This window comes from Gekko japonicus, unplaced genomic scaffold, assembly GCF_001447785.1.
Source record: "Gekko japonicus isolate JY-2015 unplaced genomic scaffold, Gekko_japonicus_V1.1 scaffold1430, whole genome shotgun sequence".
In the NCBI taxonomy this organism is placed as follows: Eukaryota; Metazoa; Chordata; class Lepidosauria; order Squamata; family Gekkonidae; genus Gekko; species Gekko japonicus.
The window spans coordinates 181706-200361 of record NW_015176014.1 but is presented as its reverse complement, the minus strand read 5'-3'; the positions used below and the strand labels follow the sequence as shown (position 1 = coordinate 200361).

The following is an 18656-nucleotide window of genomic DNA, read 5'->3' as shown; positions in this document are numbered from 1 at the left end:
GTGGGGGGGGGGGAAGGGGATAGTTAGAGTGAAGGCCACTTGACTGGCAAGATACAACCATACAGGGCACTAAGAGGGGGTGGGGGGGGAGATGCAGGCTCAGGCCATGCTGCAGGTTGGATCCCATTTACTCAGGCTCTGGAGCATGCTTAAATGCTGTAGTCCCAGAAGAGATGGAAGGTCTCTGGCTCCGTAGGAGTGCACACAGGAGTGAGTGGTTTAAAAGCTCTCTGGTCTGCTACCCAGCTCCAGTGATGCTAGGGGGCCACCATCACGTCCCAACCAAGGAGAAGCCCAAAGGAAATGTGAACACTGCTGGCCCTAAGGAGACTAACAACAGAGGCTCAGTTCTCCATTCCTCTGAGGGGATGGTGCAGAGTAACAGCCGTGGTGTAGCAAATACAGCGGTGACCCAAGAGATCGTAGTGTTCAATGTCTTAGAAACCCACCCCTCCCCCTCCTTTTGAGATGAGAGATTAGTCGAAGGAAATTAGCTGAGCCTCTCCACTGCCCGCCTGTGCCTGCTGCACCTGGGCTGGAGCCTGCTGGGGAGGTGGCTGCTGCTGCGGAGGTCCTCCAGGGGGTGCCATCTGCAAGGGGACAACCACAGAGGTTAGCAAATAGGCCACGCTCAAGAAACATTCCTGTGCCTACACAAGCCTCCTGTAAGCAAAGGGCTCCTGCCCGATCTCTCAGCCCTCAGAGTTGGCTGACAGGAATCGTGCAAGAATTCAGGGCACCCCTCCCCCAATTAACACGACAGCAGCAAGATAAAAATCAACGGCTGAATGGAGTACTGGGCCACTTCCCTCAGTGTCAAGACTCACCTGCTGATACATGGGCTGCTGCCCTGATAGGTAAGGCTGCTGGGGTGGCAGGTTACTCAAAGCGGGATCCTGGCCAGGGAGGGTTGACATGAGGTTCTGTCGGGAAGAGAGGAGAGCGGAAGCAGAGCTGGTATCAGTCCAAGAACACCACCCACCCACACACACAGAGACACACACTTCAATCCCAGGTGGGATTTCCCTGCCTCTATACAAACCTGGTAAGAAATTGCCCACTAACTCCTCCTTGCCACTCACCCTTATATCCACAGCAGTAAGTAGTACTTTCCTACCTGCATGTTGTAGGGCTGGTAGCCCATGTAGCCGATTGTGCCGCCAGACTGTGGAGCCTGTGTCATGGCAGGGATAGCCTGGGTCTGTGAGGGGGCAGCTGCATTCTGCAAGGTAGAGAAGACAGAAATAGGCAAGGATGCAGAAGCTCTGAGCACACAGCGGCGTGGCGGCAGAGAAACGGCACGTTATTCCAATTTCCCAGGATGCCATGGGCATGACTTAACTCACAAGCCAGACAATGCGTCTGGGCAGGACCTCTGGCTTCTCAAAACCCAGCAAAATTAGTGCTCCCCACCCCCCGCCCCACCTTCCACAACAGCTGATACTGGGGTAGAAGTGAGCAAACTTGCCTGATAGCCCTGGGTTGGTGTAGGCTGGTAGGAGGAATAGGCAGGATTAGTGGTGGGCACAGCTTGCCCCTGTGCAGCTGTTTGAGCGCTATTAGTGCCTGATGGGTACATGTAGGTGCTCACCATGTTGGGATCTGAAACGAGGACAGAGAGACAAGTAATCTTGGGGAGGGAGCGTTAGGTCAACAACTGATCTACTAGCCTGGTTTTAGAAGCTTCAGTTGAACTTCCATAGCACTTCCTCCCAACTGTCTCACCTGTTCCTGCCACAGGCATTGCAGTGTAGGGACCAGCGTTGCCCTGGGCGGGCTGGCTCATGTACACTGTGTGCATCGGAGACCCTTCCACGGAGCCTGCTGGGCTGAAAGTGCCTGGGAAGCTGGTTGGGCCTGACGGCTGGTAGATCACCCCGCCAGCAGCAGGCATGGCCTGGAGCTGAAAGTGACATTGGGCAGTGTTAGAGACAGACGGGTGGCCAACATGGCCATTTCATTTCTATCTCACCTTTCGATCCAAAAGGATTCCCAGCATGGCTTGCAGAAGAGACATCTGGGAGAATTTCCATCCTCTGTCTGATGCATCCCACCCAAACGGCAATTCTCATTGCATCAGTGTAGTTTCTCCCATACTTTATTGCATCAGTATAATAAACAGGCAGGGGAAGGAGGGGGAAGAGAGTAATCCCTGGACTCTCCACCTCTTATACCTGAGCATAAGGCAGAGAGAAAGCAGGCATCTGTGCCCTCATCTGGATTGTTTGCTTTTGTTGCTCCAGCCGTAACTGGCGCTCCTTCTCCTGCTCCTGAAGGCGCTGGATGGCCAGCTGCCGTTGCATCTCCAGGTATTCCTATGCGTGATGGAAGGACACACTGTATCAGCCATCACAGCCGTCAGGCCTCAAAAAACTCTTCTAGGTACCACCACTCACCAACCATTTATAAGGAATGGCAAGCCCAATCTTGACACTAGACTTCCCTGGCGCATGCACTGACATGGGTCTCACCTGTTTCTTCTGTCGCATGATCTCCAGCTTCTGGGCTAGCTGGATCTGCCGTTGACGCTCCGCCTCTTCAGCAGCACGGCGCAGCTTCTCTCTGTGCTCCTCCCGCAGAGCATTCAGGGCTCCCCGTGCATCCCGGATCTGGGCAAGTTTGTCCTGAAGTCCCTCATAGTACACTGATGGGAAGACCACATTCCTGTTCATGACCCAGTTGTACCCAAACATTTCCCTTAGGATTTAAGACTGAATTTAGATCCACAGATCTGTAGCTCTTACAGGACCAGGTGGAAAGGCTGGCAAGGGCCAAAGGCATCAAACTATCTCCCCATCCCACCCAGACTCTAAAAACGGCACTAGGTGCATATTGCCTTTGGAAGCACACAGGAAAGCTGATCAGCCTCCCGTGATTCTACGTGGAGAAAGGGGGGGGGGGATCCCAGCCCTGCTACAACCCTCCCGCCTGTAGTGTTGACTGGGGCCCTGGTGACATACAGCGACGCTCATCCAGCTGGTTGAGCAGCTCCAGGAGCTGGGGGTGCATGCTGTTGATGGACTGAAAGAGTGAGAGCACTGCCGAGTCATTGGTGATGCTCCGGCCCCGCAGATGGTTGCTTTTCATGCGGTTGAGAAAGGTGGTGACAGCATTCTGGAGGGCCTTAAGGAACTGCTCGTGGCTCTCATCAGTCTCACCATTTTGATATTGCTGCTGTGGGGAGATGAGAGACCATCAATTGGAAGCCCCAATTCCTAGTTCAACTCAGCCTGCAATTCTGGCATAAAACCTCTCCAAAGTGGTTTCTGCCTAGCCAACATGACCACTCTTTTCCCTTGCCTTGATTGTTCAGTGGATGCATCTCCTATAAAGCCCGAAATCCGATCCCCATAAGAACAGAACAATGGACTTGGTGTGCCTTGGTACCCCAATTTGGGGTACAATAAAACAAAAGGCACCACTTTGAAAAAGAAGCAGCCAGGCCAACTTTCTCTTTACTGAGCAACACCCATTAAATCAACGTTCCCTCTAAGCTCCACAGTGTTGTGAGCAGAAATTCTATCTTGTGAGTGAAAAAAGCTAGTAGTAGAGCCAGTTTGGTGCAGTGGTTAAGTGTGTGGACTCTAATCTGGGAGAACTGGGCTTGATTTGCCACTCCACCACTTGCAGCTGTTGGATGACCCTGGGCAAGCCATAGTTCTGACAAGAGCTGTCCTTGAAAGGGCCGTTCTTGAAAGAGCTCTCTCAGCCCCACCTACCTCACAGGGTGTCTGTTGTGGGAAGGGGAAGAGAAAGGAGTTTGTAAGCCACTCTGAGATTCCGAGTGAAGGGCGGGGTATAAATCCAATCTCTTCTTCTTCTTCTAAAGTCATGAGCCCACCCCTTTCCACTACATTGGTAGACCTGGCCTCCAGAGAACAGGTCTCCTCTTTCCACTAGATTGGTAGACCTGGCCTCCCGAGAACAGGTTTACCCATCCCTTTCCACTACATTGTTAGATCTGGCCTCTGGAAAACAGGTATACCCACCCCATTCCACTATATTGGTAGTCCTGGCCTTGGACTATCGCCTTGTGCTGAACCTTAGAGCACACTGCGGGGAGAGGGGGACTCTTGCAGTCTACTTTGGGTTTTTTTAGTGAAATATGACAACCAGCATTATAGGTCAAGTATAACAGAGGAGGAACGGTCGCTGTCAGAACCCTGACTAACCTAACAAACAGGAAGTTGCCTGAATTACTTATTTATTCAAATATTTATATTCCACTTTTCCCTGTGACTCAAGGCAGTTTACAAATCATACTGAAAAGCATAATAGGGTTGTGCAAATTTTAAAAATATATCATTTCCCCCCAGCTCCATTGTAGCCTATTGGGACCATTATAGTTAATAGTCCCCATAGGCTATAATGGAGAATTGATCTGGGAATATCTCGGTCTCGGGGGGGGGGGGGGTTAGGTAGAGGCACCAAATTTGCAACAAAGCTGCTGGTGCCTGTCCTCAAAAATCCCCCTAAGTTTCAAAAAGATTGGACCAGGGGTTCCAATTCTGCAGGCTCCAGGTGCCCCCATCCTCCATTGTTTCCAATGGAGGGGGGGAACTTTGTGTGCAGAAACAGAAACCTCTGAGCTGGAATCTAAAATTTTGTGTTCCAGAGCCCCCTAGAGAAGCTAAGAGGGAACTATGCCATTAATAGAGTAGGAGAGAAGGCTATTACTTACTTCCACCATGCTGAGTGGAGCAGCTTGGATTTCCGCGGTTTGGGCAGCTGGCTCTCCCATGGAGAGTGGGGCTGATGGGGTGGGGCTCTTGCGGACTTCTTCCTGCTTCTTTTCCCAGTAGTTGCGGTTCAGGTAACGAGCCAACTGTCAGGAAACATCGGGAAACAGAAAATAACTGAGATGTCGCAGTCTCACTAAGACCAGTTACAAACTGATTTAGGGGGCTCGGACCTTACCTCTGGGTCAATGTCCTCAGCCAGAGGTGCAGAGGAATTCTGAAATGACACACATGGAATTCACTACAATTGCAAAAATCAAGAGCACCCCCAATCAATGTTCCCTCTATGCTGTGGAGTCCTGTGAGCAGAAATCCTACTTTGTGAGCTCCTGGCATTAAAGTTGTGAGCGAGTGATTTGGCTGCTGCATAAATTAGTTTGCTCTGAAGCCATCCTTCCTGAGCTAAGGCAAAAATGGGTGAGCTGGAGGCTAAAATACTGTGAGCTAGCTCCCACTAACTCAGCTTAGGGGAAACACTACCCCCAATATGCCTCATTAGGAGCTACTGGAGAAATACGGGCAATGGGAGATAGCACGATTCCTTCTTCTGAGCCTGAAGGCATGGGAACCCTGAGTAGCAAAGCCACTTGTGGGATGAAAGCACACACCCTCATCCTTTAAGTGGTTTGAGACAAGACTTGCCAAAACACCACAGAAATGTTATGAGTGATGAGAGAACTGTTTGAATCATAGCAGGGAGCATGCTGATCTGAATGGCTTCCAGGTTTTAGCCAGCAAGTACTGAGAAACATTCCCTTGCTGGCAAATCACTCCAGCTGGGTGGATACTTACCACAGGTGAGGAATAGAGGGTACTGACTGGAGGGGCAGATGAAGTGATGGGTGTTGGCTCAGCCTTGGGGTACGTGGGATATGTAGTTTTCTGCCTCTGAAGAGGAAAACACAAGATAATATGGGAGTGGATTTTGATCCCCAGCCTGCCACAACTAGACAGGAACACGGAATGAGTGGATATGGGCATTAAACCAGGCTACTCTCCATGGTTCGTCTCATTATAGTATGTGGCAGGCAGGTTTGCAATTAGAGCTGAAATTAGTTTATCCTGTTCATTATAAGTTGATTATTATTTTTAATTAGACAATCACATGTAAAAATCGGTATAACATTTAAATTATTGGACGCAATTATAGTTTATGAACTTTCTTTAAAACACATTGCCTGGAATCAGTTTTGGGTCAGTTACAACCAATGGATCCTACTTTACAGAACCCCACACAACATCCAGCCCCAAAAATGTCCTGAGCAGCCAAAAAGATTCAAGAGCATTCATGTCATGGAAAACAGCCACACACACCCCTTCCCAGTCATTCTCCCAACACAAACCATCCTCTCCTTCTCCTCTGCTTCTGACTGGGATAGTGCAATTGCCAGCTGGAGTTCCTCCTCCTCCTGCAATGCTGTTTCATCACGCTTTGGGGGCATCTGTGGCCAGAACAAGCAGTAATCAATGTAAACCAGGAAGAGGAATTGAGTGGACAAATCAAAGAACCCCCTAACTCTCTGACATAGCCAAGTGCTTACCTGAGACTGCTGGGAAAGAGGGCTGGTCAAGTACTCAGGGGGAAGCTCTGTGGTGCCAGTTCCTTTCCCTTCCGATTTTCTACATGGAGAGAGAAAGAGGAAGAGGCAACAAGGTTGTGACCAGAACACAACGGCTGGCTTTCTAACCCCAACATGTGTGGAGGCTGTGGGAGAGAAATACTCAACAGCTCCTAAACTGTGGCCACTTGATTTGTTATAAGTCATGTATTCTGAGGAAGGGCGGGATAGACAATTAAGACATAAGCACCAAAGAAGAATGCCAACATGCCACTCTTCCCACAAGTTCAGTACCAAGATTGCTCTCTATTAGCCAAGCCCCAATACTTACTTATTGAGATGCTCGTAGCAGGGCTCACACACTCGCACCTCCTTCTCTATGCCAAACTTGGGAATGGTAGAGTACTTGGACGAGCACTTTCCACAAAAGATCTGTCCACATGCCCGGCAGTGATGCTGTGAACACAGGAGACAGATCAAAGTGGCAGCTGATCATCTTAGAGAAACACCAGCTTATGGCTCCAGTACCCTCCTGCTGCCTCAACATGGCCTTCGTCATGTCATCACCACAGCAAAGGGTGCCCAGGATAGGGAACTACACCACCCACCTTGCGAGTCACCACTCCAAACTGGACTCGGCACCGGTGACACTCCTCCGCATCCACCCAGTCCGGAGCCTGTCATAAAGAAACAGAGAAGTGACTGGGGTAACAAAACAACCAACATAGATCATAGCTGCGGACAAGCCACAGAGATGGGAGAACTGCACATATTAGCTCAATGTGTATTGTTAAAGGGGTGGTTAAAAACAGAAGGCTCTTCCCGATCTGTAATTGTATCCCAGAAGCTGTAGGCACTGGAGAAGGGAGTAAGCTGTTCTGCTGTGTGCCAATAAATAATGACTGCAGGAGCAGAATACCCCATGGGAGCCATAAAGTAATTGGCAGTGGAGAGGGAGAGGAGTTAGGAGGGAAATGAACAGTTCTCTTGGACCCCACTTCACAGTCCCAACGTTACAGATGCAGTACGATACTCTATACCAGGGGTGTTAAACGTAAGGCCTGTGGGCTGGAACTGGCTCGTCCAGGCCTCTTAGGCAGCCCGTGAGCAACTGATGCAAGGGAGGGAATGCTGGCGGGGGGGGGAGTGGGTGGAGCCACTCCATTGTGGCCTCAGCACGGCAGAACAACCTCGCCTGCAGCAGTCAAGCATCGCGGGAGCATCTGCCCTGCGTTGCCATGCTGCATCTCCAGTTCACCTATGTGGGTTTTCCTCTGTACTTCTCTCCCAGACCATGGGGCCTTGTGGTGAGGATACATCAACTCAGAGCTTACCAGCTGCTGTCCTTTATACAGTTTCTATTTCTGGTGCCTGACATTACGTTTTATGGCACACATGGCCCGGCCCGACAAAGTGACATTTTATATCAGATCCGGCCCACATAACAAATGAGTTTGACACCCCTACTCTATACGTTTACTGTCTGCTGCTGTGGTCAGTGCATCTCGGTGGGGGGCCGTTCAGCTGGAATACTCACATCTCTCACAGAAATACGGTATTAGAAACAGTACTGACAGATCATAATTACTACTAGAAAACTACAAGTAATTTCCCTTTACAGGAGCTCCCCCTCCCCCACTCCAAACACTCACCCTTTCTGCTGCAAACATTGCATCACTCTCCTTGAATTCTGGGAAAACATGACCTGCAAGATTAACATTGTCATTCTGAACTGCAACCACTATAGCCTGGGCACTTGCACATCTGACCTGATGGATTGCACAAGTTCTATCCCCAGCTCTGCCTTCTACTGTCAAATAAATGCAAACTGTTAACCTATTCCAATCTCTCTCTTTTCTAACCAAATTCAGTGTGATGTCACATTACACTAGCGAGATGGGATTAAGATGCCTGACACAGCCTAAAGAGCCTTTCGGAATGCAATCTTATGGGACTTTTGACCCACAACATAATATGCAGTGCTGTAACGTTGCAAATGGCTTCTGTCTAATCAAGTGGCAGCCACTGTACTTTTGGGGCTTATTCCTTAGCACGTAAATAATCACAGTCCCTTGAAACAAAATGCAACAAGTTTATACGCACTCCTTGTAGTCCATCAACCATACTACCCATCAGGCTTAGAACAACAACATAAGCTGATGCATTAATGCTTCCCACACTGGTCATTAAGGGTGGTGATGGTGCAAAGAGCCGTCAAGTTACAGCTGCCTTATGGCAACCCTGTAGGGTTTGTTCAAGGCAAGAGATGTTGACAGGGCATGCATGTTCAGAGGTGGTTTGCCATTGCCTGCCCCTGCGCCATGCCCCTGGTGTTCCTTGGAGGTCTCCCATTCAAATACTAGCCAGGGCCATCCCTGCTTAGCTTCAAGGTTCTTATGAGATCGGTCTAGCCTGGGCCATCCAGGCCAGAGTAGTCATTAAGGGACTGGCTGCTAATCTGCAAGCTCAGCAGAAGGTTCAAGAAGTGAGGCACCTACTACCACCGAGACTGGAAAATGCAGACAACTAAGACTACCCCCAGCACCAATAACGCCATGCAGAAGAAGCCCCTCATAATCCCTTGCCAGACATCTGCAGCCTGCTCTGGTGCCCCACCCACACAACAGAGGGACCCTCATAGTTCCTTACCTTCCACCTTCATGATCTGATAGGTGTCCTGCACCACCTTGTACTTGGGCTCATTGCGGAAGGCATGGGCCCAGGCTTGGATCAGGTAGAGGATTTTATTACGAACATTGGCCTCAACTTGTCTCTGTAGAAATGGGAAGAATCAGAATCATGCACTAGGCCCAGTGGAAGCAAAGTAAACTGCAACCTTCAAGATGACCACAAAAAAATGCCTATTTGGGAAATAACATTCAGAATTGTCTCCCACTCCATCTTGTATTAGAACACCCCCCCCCCTCAACACCTCTATATTAAATGTTTTACTTGTGGCCAAAGCAGGATTTTGTACTCAAATCTATTGGGAAAGAACATGAAGTTTAACCTAAGAGGTTTTTCAGTGACTGAAAACACTGTCCTTACCTCATCAGAATCTAAGATCATATAAACAGTAAAATGTAGCACAAAAGAAGAATGCCATCAAAGATACTGGTCAAGGCATTGGCTTCTTTTTATTGAAATCACTTTCATTGCCGATTTGCATCTCTTTGAGTTGCTGAAGAGGGATGGAAGCATATCCCCCTCCCCTGCTGTCTCTCTCAACTAGCCTCTGCGTGGTAGGCTCAAAAACTGACTTCACCTTTACATGGGTAAAGAACTAAAACCATGGGAAGAAGGTGTGTATAATATCACTACCAATGAAAACGGTTTTGTAAATAAATATATATAAAGAGATAATTTCTTGGTATCAAGAACCAATTATCTTAAACAAAACTGAGAACTCTAATAGTTGAAAATGGAATGAAAACAGTGCAAACTATTTGGTGGTGGGAAATTAAAATTTCAATGTGCTGGGTAAAAATGATTTATCTATTTACTTAACTTATAAACTGCTCTCCCCCAAAGGGCTCAGGGAGGTGTACAACATTCAACAAATACATATATTAATCAATCAACAATGGTTAAATTAGTTTTAAAATAATTAAAAAGTTAAAACAATACAATACAAATCACATCTAGTTCAGATGGCATTGGATACCAATTTATACCCTTTCCCCTGAAGCGGGAGGGGGAATGAAGTAGGCCAAACTCAATGGCAAACCACTGCTGTCCTCAACCATAGGCCTAGCCGTTTACAAGATTATGCATGGAATAGAGCAGGTTGAAAAAGAAGTACTTTTCTCCCTTTCTCACAATACAAGAACTCATGGACACTCAATGAAATTGCTGAGCAGTTGGGTTAGAATGGATAAAAAGAAGTACTTCTTCACCCAAAGAGTGATTAACACATGGAATTCACTGCCACAGAAGGTGGTGGCGGCTACAAGCATGGACGGCTTCAAGAGGGAATTGGATAAACATACGGAACAGAGGTCCATCAGTGGGTATTAGCCACAAGGTATAGATAGGAACTCTCGGTTTGGGGCAAGTGCTGCCCTGTATTTGTGGTGCTGGGGGGGGGGGGCAACAGTGGGAGGGCTTCTAGTGTCCTGGCCCCACTGCTGGACCTCCTGATGGCACCTAGTATTTTTGGTCACTGTGTGACAGAGTGTTGGACTGGATGGGCCATTGGCCTGATCCAACATTGGCTTCTCTTATGCTCTTATCTCTGTCTTACAGGCCCTGTGGAACTGCACCAAGTCCTGCAGGGTATGGATGTCACTAGGCAGAGAGTTCCACCAGGCTGGCACCAGGGCCAAAAAGGCCCTGGCTCTGGTCAAGGACAACCAGATATCTTTTGGACCAGGGATCAACAGGAGGTTTTGATTCCCAGAGAGTAATGGCCTTCGGGGTTACTAGGAGAGGAGGTCCCGTAGGTACGTTGGCCCCAGACTGTTTAGGGCCTTAAATGTTAATACCAGAACCTTGAACCTGATCCGGTATTCAACCTGCAGCTGGCGAAGCGCCGGCTGGATATGTGCTGTCAAAGGGGTCCTTGTAAGGACCCGGGCCACTGCATTCTGGACCAGTTGTAATTTCTGGGTCAGTCTCAAGGATAGCCCTATGTAGAGCAAGTTACAGTAGTCTAACCTGGAGGTGACTGTTGGATGGATTACTGTAGCTAGGTCAGGGCAAGACAGAAAGGGGCCAGTTGCCTGATCTGGCATAATAGGAGAAACGCCAGTCTGGCAACATTTGTGATCTGGGCCTCCACTGATAAGGAGGTATCCAGAACCACGCCCAAGCTCTTGGTGGTCGGTGCTGGTGTTAAAGGTGCACTGAACAGCCAGGAGATGACACCCCACTCCTGAATCCGTCTGCTGGATTCTGTCTCAGTTGGCTGTATTTCAGCCACCCAACCACGGCCTCCAGCCCTTCAGCCAGAATAGATGGGGCTGTATCCATCCATCCATCCATAGATATAGCTGGGTGTCATCGGCATACTGATGACAATCCAGCCCAAAACTCTGCACCAACTGGGCAAGGGGGCACATGTAGATGTTAAATAACATTGGACAGAGGATTGCCCCTTGAGGGACCCTGCACACAAAAGGGTGGCGAGGTAACACCCTCTCTTCTAGCACCACCCTCTGTCCCTGACCCTGGAGGAATGAGGTAAGCCACTTCATAGCTACTCCACAGAATTCCTACGTCGGTGAGGTGTTGGGTCAACAGATCATGGTCAACTGTGTCAAACACTGCTGTCAGGTCTAAGATTCACTACGATGCACTTTCAGCTTGAAGCTCCATATATCAGATGGCCAGAGATGTTATAGAGAGTTGCCTGGCAATTCACAGATGACCCCGTTGTGTGGATTTTTTAAACTACATGCTGGAGCCAGCTTGGGAATTAGATACATGACGTTCAAGCCTGTTTTCTGTTCTCCTGAGGCTTCTTCTAATACTCTTTCAAAGGAGAAATGGTCAAAATGTTACTACCTTTAGCAATTCCTTCAGTTCCTCCATGGTCTGTTTGTTAGCCACTTCATCATGGACCGTCTGACCACAGTTCTTTACCACAGATTCCAAAACCTACAAGGAAAATATGAAAGAATATGTAGAGTCCCTGACTGCAGTTCAAGGAATTTATTTCAAAGAATGATAACAGCATAAGGCCTAGTTCTTCTTTAAGTTGCTGGTTCCACTTGTTACAAGAATGGGGGAGGACAATTTCCCCATATGCCAAGGGAGACTGACTATAATCAGTAGAGGCAGTATTCCCTTCAGGTTACCTCTAGTGCATACAGAGCCACATGAGGATTCTTGTCATTGACCTTCTTCTTTATTGCACCCACAGCATACTTAGCCCTAAACAATAAAAAGCAGACAGAATACCAGGTTAGCCTAAACCAAGCCTGCAATGAAAGCAAGTTATTTTTAGGTCATTCCAGAATCCCTGTATCAGTGAAATGAACATCAACATTCACAATACGTGCAAAATTTGTGAAGGAGGCAAGAAAGACAAGTGCTATATGTAAAGTTCACAGACCTGTCATTGCTCTAGCCTAAAATAGTCAATGAACTAGTCAAAATTAGTCACGCTGCATTATTGAGCATATTCTGCACGTATGGGTGTTGTATTTAAATGCAGGAACTGCTATGTGGTTAAAGAAAAATATGCTCCATTTCCTATTAAGTGTTTCTGCTCTTAGGAGATGTGGGAAATGCCGGGACTGAATCCTCTTTGCTAACAGCTTGTAACTAGTTTCTGAAGAAAAACCCTCCAATTCCATATGCAAAGCAAAGTACCTAGAATAGATTTTATCTTTAGCCTTAGCACTTGGTGTTAACAATTTTTCTGTAAACGTTGGTGTTTCACTAACTGTAGCGCATCCTTGGATGGCTAGTCTTATAAAGCGTCACTGTGATACAATGGCTGGAGAAGTGGATTTAGGACAAAACAAATTCAAATCCTTACTTCATGGATAATCAGCCCCTCAGGTTAACCTACTGTACAGGGTGGTTGTAAAGATAAAAATGAGATAACACCTTCCCAGCCTTCTGCCTTTTGTCAAGGATACAATTGTGACCACAAAGTGTTCTGGATGGACCCAGAGTGAAGAACACAAAGTTTGGCATAGATTATGGCACTTACTGGGTGTCACCCTGACGAATCATATCACAGATCTGCAGGATGGACTCCCAGTCTGTCTCTAGCAGAAGCTGACTGGTAGCTTTATCTGCAAGACATAGAAATAATCATTAGGACTTCTGGAGTTGATCAAGTGGTAAGAACATAAGAACATAAGAGATGCCAATGTTGGATCAGGCCAAAGGCCCATCCAGTCCAACACTCTGTATCACACAGTGGCCAGAAATACCAGTGCCATCAGGAGGTCCACCAGTGGGGCCAGGACATTAGAAGCCCTCCTACTGTTGACCCCCCCCAAGCACCAAGATGACAGAGCATCACTTGCCCCAGAGTCCCTATCTATACCTTGTGGCTAATAGCCAGTGACGGACCTCTGTTCCATATGCTTATCTAATTCCCTTTTGAAGTCGTCCATGCTTGTAGCCACCACCACTTCCTGTGGCAGTGAATTCCAAGTGTTAATCACTCTTTGGGTGAAGAAGTACTTCCTTTTATCCATTCTAACCCGACCGCTCAGCAATTTCATGGAGTGCCCACAAGTTCTTGTATTGTGAGAAAGGGAGAAAAGTACCTCTTTCTCTACCTGCTCTTTCCCATGCATAATCTTATAAACCTCAATCATGTCACCCCTCAGTCATCGTTTCTCCAAGCTAAAGAGCCCTAAGCGCCTTAACCTTTCCTCCTAGGGAAAGTGTTCCAACCCTTTTATCATTCGAGTTGCCCTTTTCTGCACTTTTTCCAAAGCTATAATATCCTTTTTAAGGTGTGGTGACCAGAACTGCACACAGTATTCCAAATGAGGTCGCACCATTGATTTATATAGGGGCATTATGATATTGGCTGATCTGTTCTCAATACCCTTTCCTAATAATCCCCAGCATAGCATTGGCCTTCTTTATTGCAGTCACACACTGTCTCGACATTTTCAGTGAGTTATCTACTACAACTCCAAGATCTCTCTCTTGATCAGTCTCTGCCAGTTCAGACTCCATCAACGTGCATTTATATTTAGGATTTTTGGCTCCAATGTGCATCACCTTGCACTTGGCCACATTGAACCCCATCACCTTGCTCTTGGCCACATTGAACCCCAAAAGTATCTTTGCTACAAGTATCTTTGCTACAAAGAGCTCAGGACAGCTATGACTGGGCCTGTTTGACATTTGCTTGTAGTTCTCCACAGTGATTATTCAGAACGAAGTCCATTTTGCTACATGATCAGCTGTCTGTATGAGTCTCCCAAGCTTTAGTAATTTAGCAGCTATTTGTCCCTCAAACAGCACTCCTGCAGTGCTGTAATCTCTCCACTGTTCCACAATCATCTACAACCTCAAATGGCTCCACTCCCAGAATGCCCTTTTCCCAAGTACTCATATAGCCTTTGGCTTAACTCCGTTTTCTTCATAAGTGAAACAAAGGCTCATTACTGGTAACTGTATTTGTGCATATTCATCCTGTTATACTAGCCTCTCCTTTTCCCTCCTCAAGTGACTCCCACACTAGAGAAACATGGATTATATACTCCTTGGAACACCTCTTTTTTGTTTACATTACTCTAGAGCAGCAAGTACATCATCAATCTATATACCTATTTCTCAAGTGTGGGCAGATCTGTAGATATCTAAATCTGTGGATTGGGCTCACACTGAGAAAAAGTAGATTTTTCTTCAAACTTGGGGGAGCCCCCAGATTTGCAGAAAAATCTAAAAACACTAAAAAAAAAACCAACACTGGGGGGATAAATCCCCTCAAAACAAGAACATCCTCTTGGTTTCTTTCAGTAAAAGGCAGGGAGGTGACAGGGACCTTTCCAGGGCTGTTTTGGCCTTTGAAAAAGAACTCATTGCAGCCAGGCTAGGCTTACCAAGGTCCGGCGGGGGAATCGTATTTCTTGGCAGGAGCCTTGCCGCGGGGACGGCTCCACGCGTTGCACCCGCCGTCGCCAGGATGTGACGCTCCGCGTTGCTCTGGCAACGGGGCTGTTTGGAGTCCCGTTGCCAGAGCGACGCGGAGCGTCACATCCTGGCGACGGCGGGGGCAGCGCGTGGAGCCGTCCCCGCGGCAAGGCTCCTGCCAAGAAATACGATTCCCCCGCCGGACCTTGATAAGCCTAAACCAGGCCCAGCAGGAAATACTCAGTGATCTGACACCACACAACTTGCATTACTCATGTAAATTTGGCTGCTTGCTAATGCTTGACAGTAGCCACCACACGAAAGCCAGTGTGGTGTACTGGTTATAGTTTCATACTAGGACCTCAAATCCCCATTTTTCCCTGGAAATTCACTGGGTGACCTCGGGGCAGTTACACATTCTCAGGATAATTTACCTCACAGGCAGGGCCAAATTTGACAATTAAGAGCACCTGGACACCTCCTGAGAGTCAGTTTGGTGTAGTGGTTAGGAACGCGGACTCTAATCTGGGAGAACCAGGTTTGAGTCCCTACTCCTCCACATGCAGCTGCTGGTGTGACCTTTGGCCAGTCACAAGTTCTCTCAGAGCTGTTCTCTCAAGAGCAGTCCTTGAAAGAGCTCCCTCAGCCCCACCTACCTCACAGGGTGTCTGCTGTGGGGAAGGGAAGGGAGATTGTAGGCCGCTCAGAGACTCTTTCGGGTAGTGAAGGGTGGGGTATAAATCCAATCTCTTCATCTTCTGTGGGCCAGCCAGTCCTCTGACAAAATGGCTGAGCCTGACCCACCCAAGGCAGCAGGGGCAGTGCCCCGCCAGCCTGAAATGAGGCAGGGCAGACAGAGCAAAAGGCAGCATGGTGGAGGTGGCAGTGTCTGCCTCAGCCCATTTGAGTCAAGGTAGACACTGGCGCCCAGCCCAACTAAGCCCCACACAAGGTGAAGTAGATAGTGGTGGTTGGCTGAGCCCTGTGCAAGTCAGCAGCCAGCTTAGCTGAGCCCAGCACAACACAAGGCAGAAGGCAGTGGTAACCAACCAAGCCCTGTGGTGAGGCAGTGGGCATTGCCTGGCTTAGCACAGTTGAGCCCCGTGCAAGTTGAGGGAGGGAGCACCTGGCCTCCTCTAGACCTGCCTGAGTCAAGGAAAGCAGCACTCAGCTAACTGGCTAAGCAGGCTACCTCTTCCTCCCTCCTTCCATCTCCCCTTTGGGAGGGAGAGGCATGGTCAGACAGACTACCACTTCCTCCTTTGGAGTAGGGCCAGGAGAGGCTTGGGGAAGGGCCCTTTCCCAGGGGTTTTGCTCCAAGTCTGCCCCTGCTCGTAGGGTTGTTTTGAGGATAAAATGGAAGAGAGGAAAATGCAGCAAGATACCTTGAGTCCCCACTGTGGTGAAAGATGAGCTATAAATGAAGTAAATAAACATTTAAAATAACTGAAGATGGAGGAGCAGATAAAAGATGGAAGGGAAGCAGAGAAGGTTGAGGTTGCCAGGCAGAGGGAAAGGGTGCCCCTTCCAAGTTCTTGCAGATTCCCCACTTTGCAATTGGGCCCACCCTGGAAACCAGTACCACACAAGTGGATCATAGTTTTCCCAGGTAAAGGGTATAGAAAAGCAGAAAACTGAAGATGGGGAGAAGATAAAGGTAAGCTGGCTGGTGGATGGGAAAGATAGGAGGCAGGAAAAATGGACTGGTAATGGGGGCTTTCAAGGAAGGGAAAGGTTCCTGCTTGCTGATAATGTTATGCAATAGTAATCAAACCATCTCATTTAGCCTCACTTTCAGAAAATAACAAGCGGTCTACACTTCACAGTTGATCTCCTATATTTTATTATCTAACATTTACCTTAATGCATTATCCAGTCTCCTCTTGACTCAGTCCTAATTTCAGTACCTACTCTGTGACTTTCTGGTTGTTAGTCACCTTGCAGAGCTTGAGTGTTAGCATGACAGTGAAGTCAACAACGCTAAAAAAACTCACATATGCTGGGCCAATAAACAAATTCCCCCTCCCCCATCTCGTTACCTTCCTAGTCCTCAAGCTAAATCATTGAAGTCTGACAGATTTTCCATGCGGAACAAAAACGACAACAACCCTGATTCAGAGATGAGCCCTTCATTCAATAGTGAACAGACAAGGGTATTTAAACAGAGAAGCTGGCGAAGAACAGAAGCTGGAGTAGAGCATATATGGGTTATGGGCGTGGATCTTTCTCATGCACTAACTCTGCCCCAATAAATACAGGATCGGGCGGAGGAAGAAACGAGGTCTCAACCTCACAAGGGAATTAGAATAAAGGTCACAGGTTAAAGGGCGGGTCAAGAGGGTCTACACCTGGGGCTTACTCGTTCGCTCGCTCCCTCCCTCTTATCCCGTACCTAGAAGCCGCTCGAAAGTTCCTCCACCTCGCCCCATTGTGCTTCCCGTCTCAGAACCAGACCGGACCGACCGCAGATTGATGTTTCGCCTCGGACCCGTTTCCGCAGCCTAGGCCCTACTTCCGGCTTCCGCTTAGCGGTGAGGCGGGTTTTCCCGTGGCATTGACTGGCGATTGGTCGGCTTGTAATTCAAGTGACCTTGACGTCCCTCCGGCCTTCTCCATGGCTCATTGGTTCTGGAATGGAGGGTGGGCGCGCGGGGTTGTTATGGCAACGGCCGGCCGCGGTGGTTCCATGTTCCTGCTGCTGGGCGGTTCGGGCGCTGGCAAGACTCTGCTGGTCAAGCGGCTGCAGAATATCCCTCCCCCCCGGAGGGAAGAATTTGGGGGGGGGGGAGGCTAAATTGTTGGGGGAGGTGAAGAGGAAGGGTCGTTTTAGCCGAGGCTCGCTTATCTGGTCTGTTGGGTGGCTGCGGATGGTAGGAGGGAATGGCTTTGACTCTTGTGTCTGTCTGTCGGCACTTAATGCTTATCAAATTGGAGGAGAGTGTCGGTTACAACACACGCGCGAGGTTGGTGGCATCTCAAAGATAAGCCGGTTTGCCGTGGCTTATGCCTAAAAGGCAACTAAGGCGATTCATGGAGGATTTGTTCCCTCAGTGGTTACTAGCCGTGATGATTAACTCCAACCTCCCCATCCATCTGAAGAAGGGAGCTTTGGCTCTTCAAAGCTCATACCCCGGAAACCTGGTTGCTCTCTTGGTCCCTACTGGACTCTGAATAGCAGTGCTAGGATACAACATCAGGGAGAGACCTTGGCCTGTTTGTTGTTGGCAGCTATTTGGCCACTACCTAAAAGAGGATACTGGATTAGATGAACCACTGGCCTGATCCAACAGGTCACCTCTTATGCACTTACAGTTATGCCTCAATACATTCTTGTTCACAGTTCATTCTTGTCTGAAAAATCTACTCATCCTTTTCCTATCTTCCTTAACAAACTCTTTAACAGCTGAGCTCCAGGGATGGGGCCAAGGATCTTGGAGAGCCACCCCCCACACTGCCTACGGTATGGCCCTTCTGTGTTCGACTGAGTGGTTCTGACTGGCGCAGTATGACCACAGTATTCAAATTAAGCTGGCCTTTTCGAGTTTATTGCTAAATCTAAAGCATGGTATAAGTAATGTTGCTGCAGTCTTGGGTAACTAACATTTTAGACCCATAGAAATCAAACAACATTGCTAGTCATGCCTGCCTGTGCTTGTGTGGATTAACTTACTTTGGAGAGTTGTCTTTTGATGGAGACCAGCTATGCTGAGATGCCCATGCCTATGTCTATATGCTATGATTACTGTCTATTAACCCTTATTTTCTTGAGTGTGTGTGTGTGTGTGTGTGTGTATATATATATATA

The 18656-nt window shown here is 48.2% G+C and overlaps 2 protein-coding genes across 4 annotated transcripts in view; one reads left to right on the top strand and one right to left on the bottom strand.

Moving 5' to 3' along the window:
- Positions 1-425: 425 nt before the first annotated feature.
- HGS (hepatocyte growth factor-regulated tyrosine kinase substrate) lies at positions 426-17352 on the bottom strand. Of its 3 annotated transcripts, none has more exons than XM_015426549.1 (21): positions 17244-17352; positions 12960-13044; positions 12097-12172; positions 11804-11896; positions 8948-9071; positions 7951-8003; positions 6907-6975; positions 6630-6754; positions 6281-6359; positions 6083-6181; positions 5532-5627; positions 4918-4956; positions 4682-4825; positions 2961-3174; positions 2472-2644; positions 2175-2315; positions 1726-1903; positions 1469-1602; positions 1118-1222; positions 828-923; positions 426-590 (listed from the first exon to the last, which is right to left on the bottom strand). In XM_015426549.1, the coding sequence occupies exons 1-21, from the start codon at positions 17278-17280 to the stop codon at positions 477-479; spliced, it is 2274 nt and encodes a 757-aa protein (XP_015282035.1). In that variant the 5' UTR covers positions 17281-17352; the 3' UTR covers positions 426-476. The 3 variants fall into 3 exon arrangements, with proteins under 3 accessions (XP_015282035.1, XP_015282036.1, XP_015282037.1); XM_015426550.1 differs by having other exon boundaries at positions 2961-3171; XM_015426551.1 differs by having other exon boundaries at positions 7951-7988.
- A 126-nt stretch (positions 17353-17478) lies between these two features.
- ARL16 (ADP ribosylation factor like GTPase 16) overlaps positions 17479-18656 on the top strand; it is a 4294-nt gene continuing 3116 nt past the window's right edge. The window contains exons 1-2 of the mRNA XM_015426564.1: positions 17479-17598; positions 18253-18311. Of these exons, the coding sequence (XP_015282050.1) occupies positions 17511-17598; positions 18253-18311 (147 nt within the window). The 5' untranslated portion in view covers positions 17479-17510. The remainder of the gene's footprint in view (positions 17599-18252; positions 18312-18656) is intronic.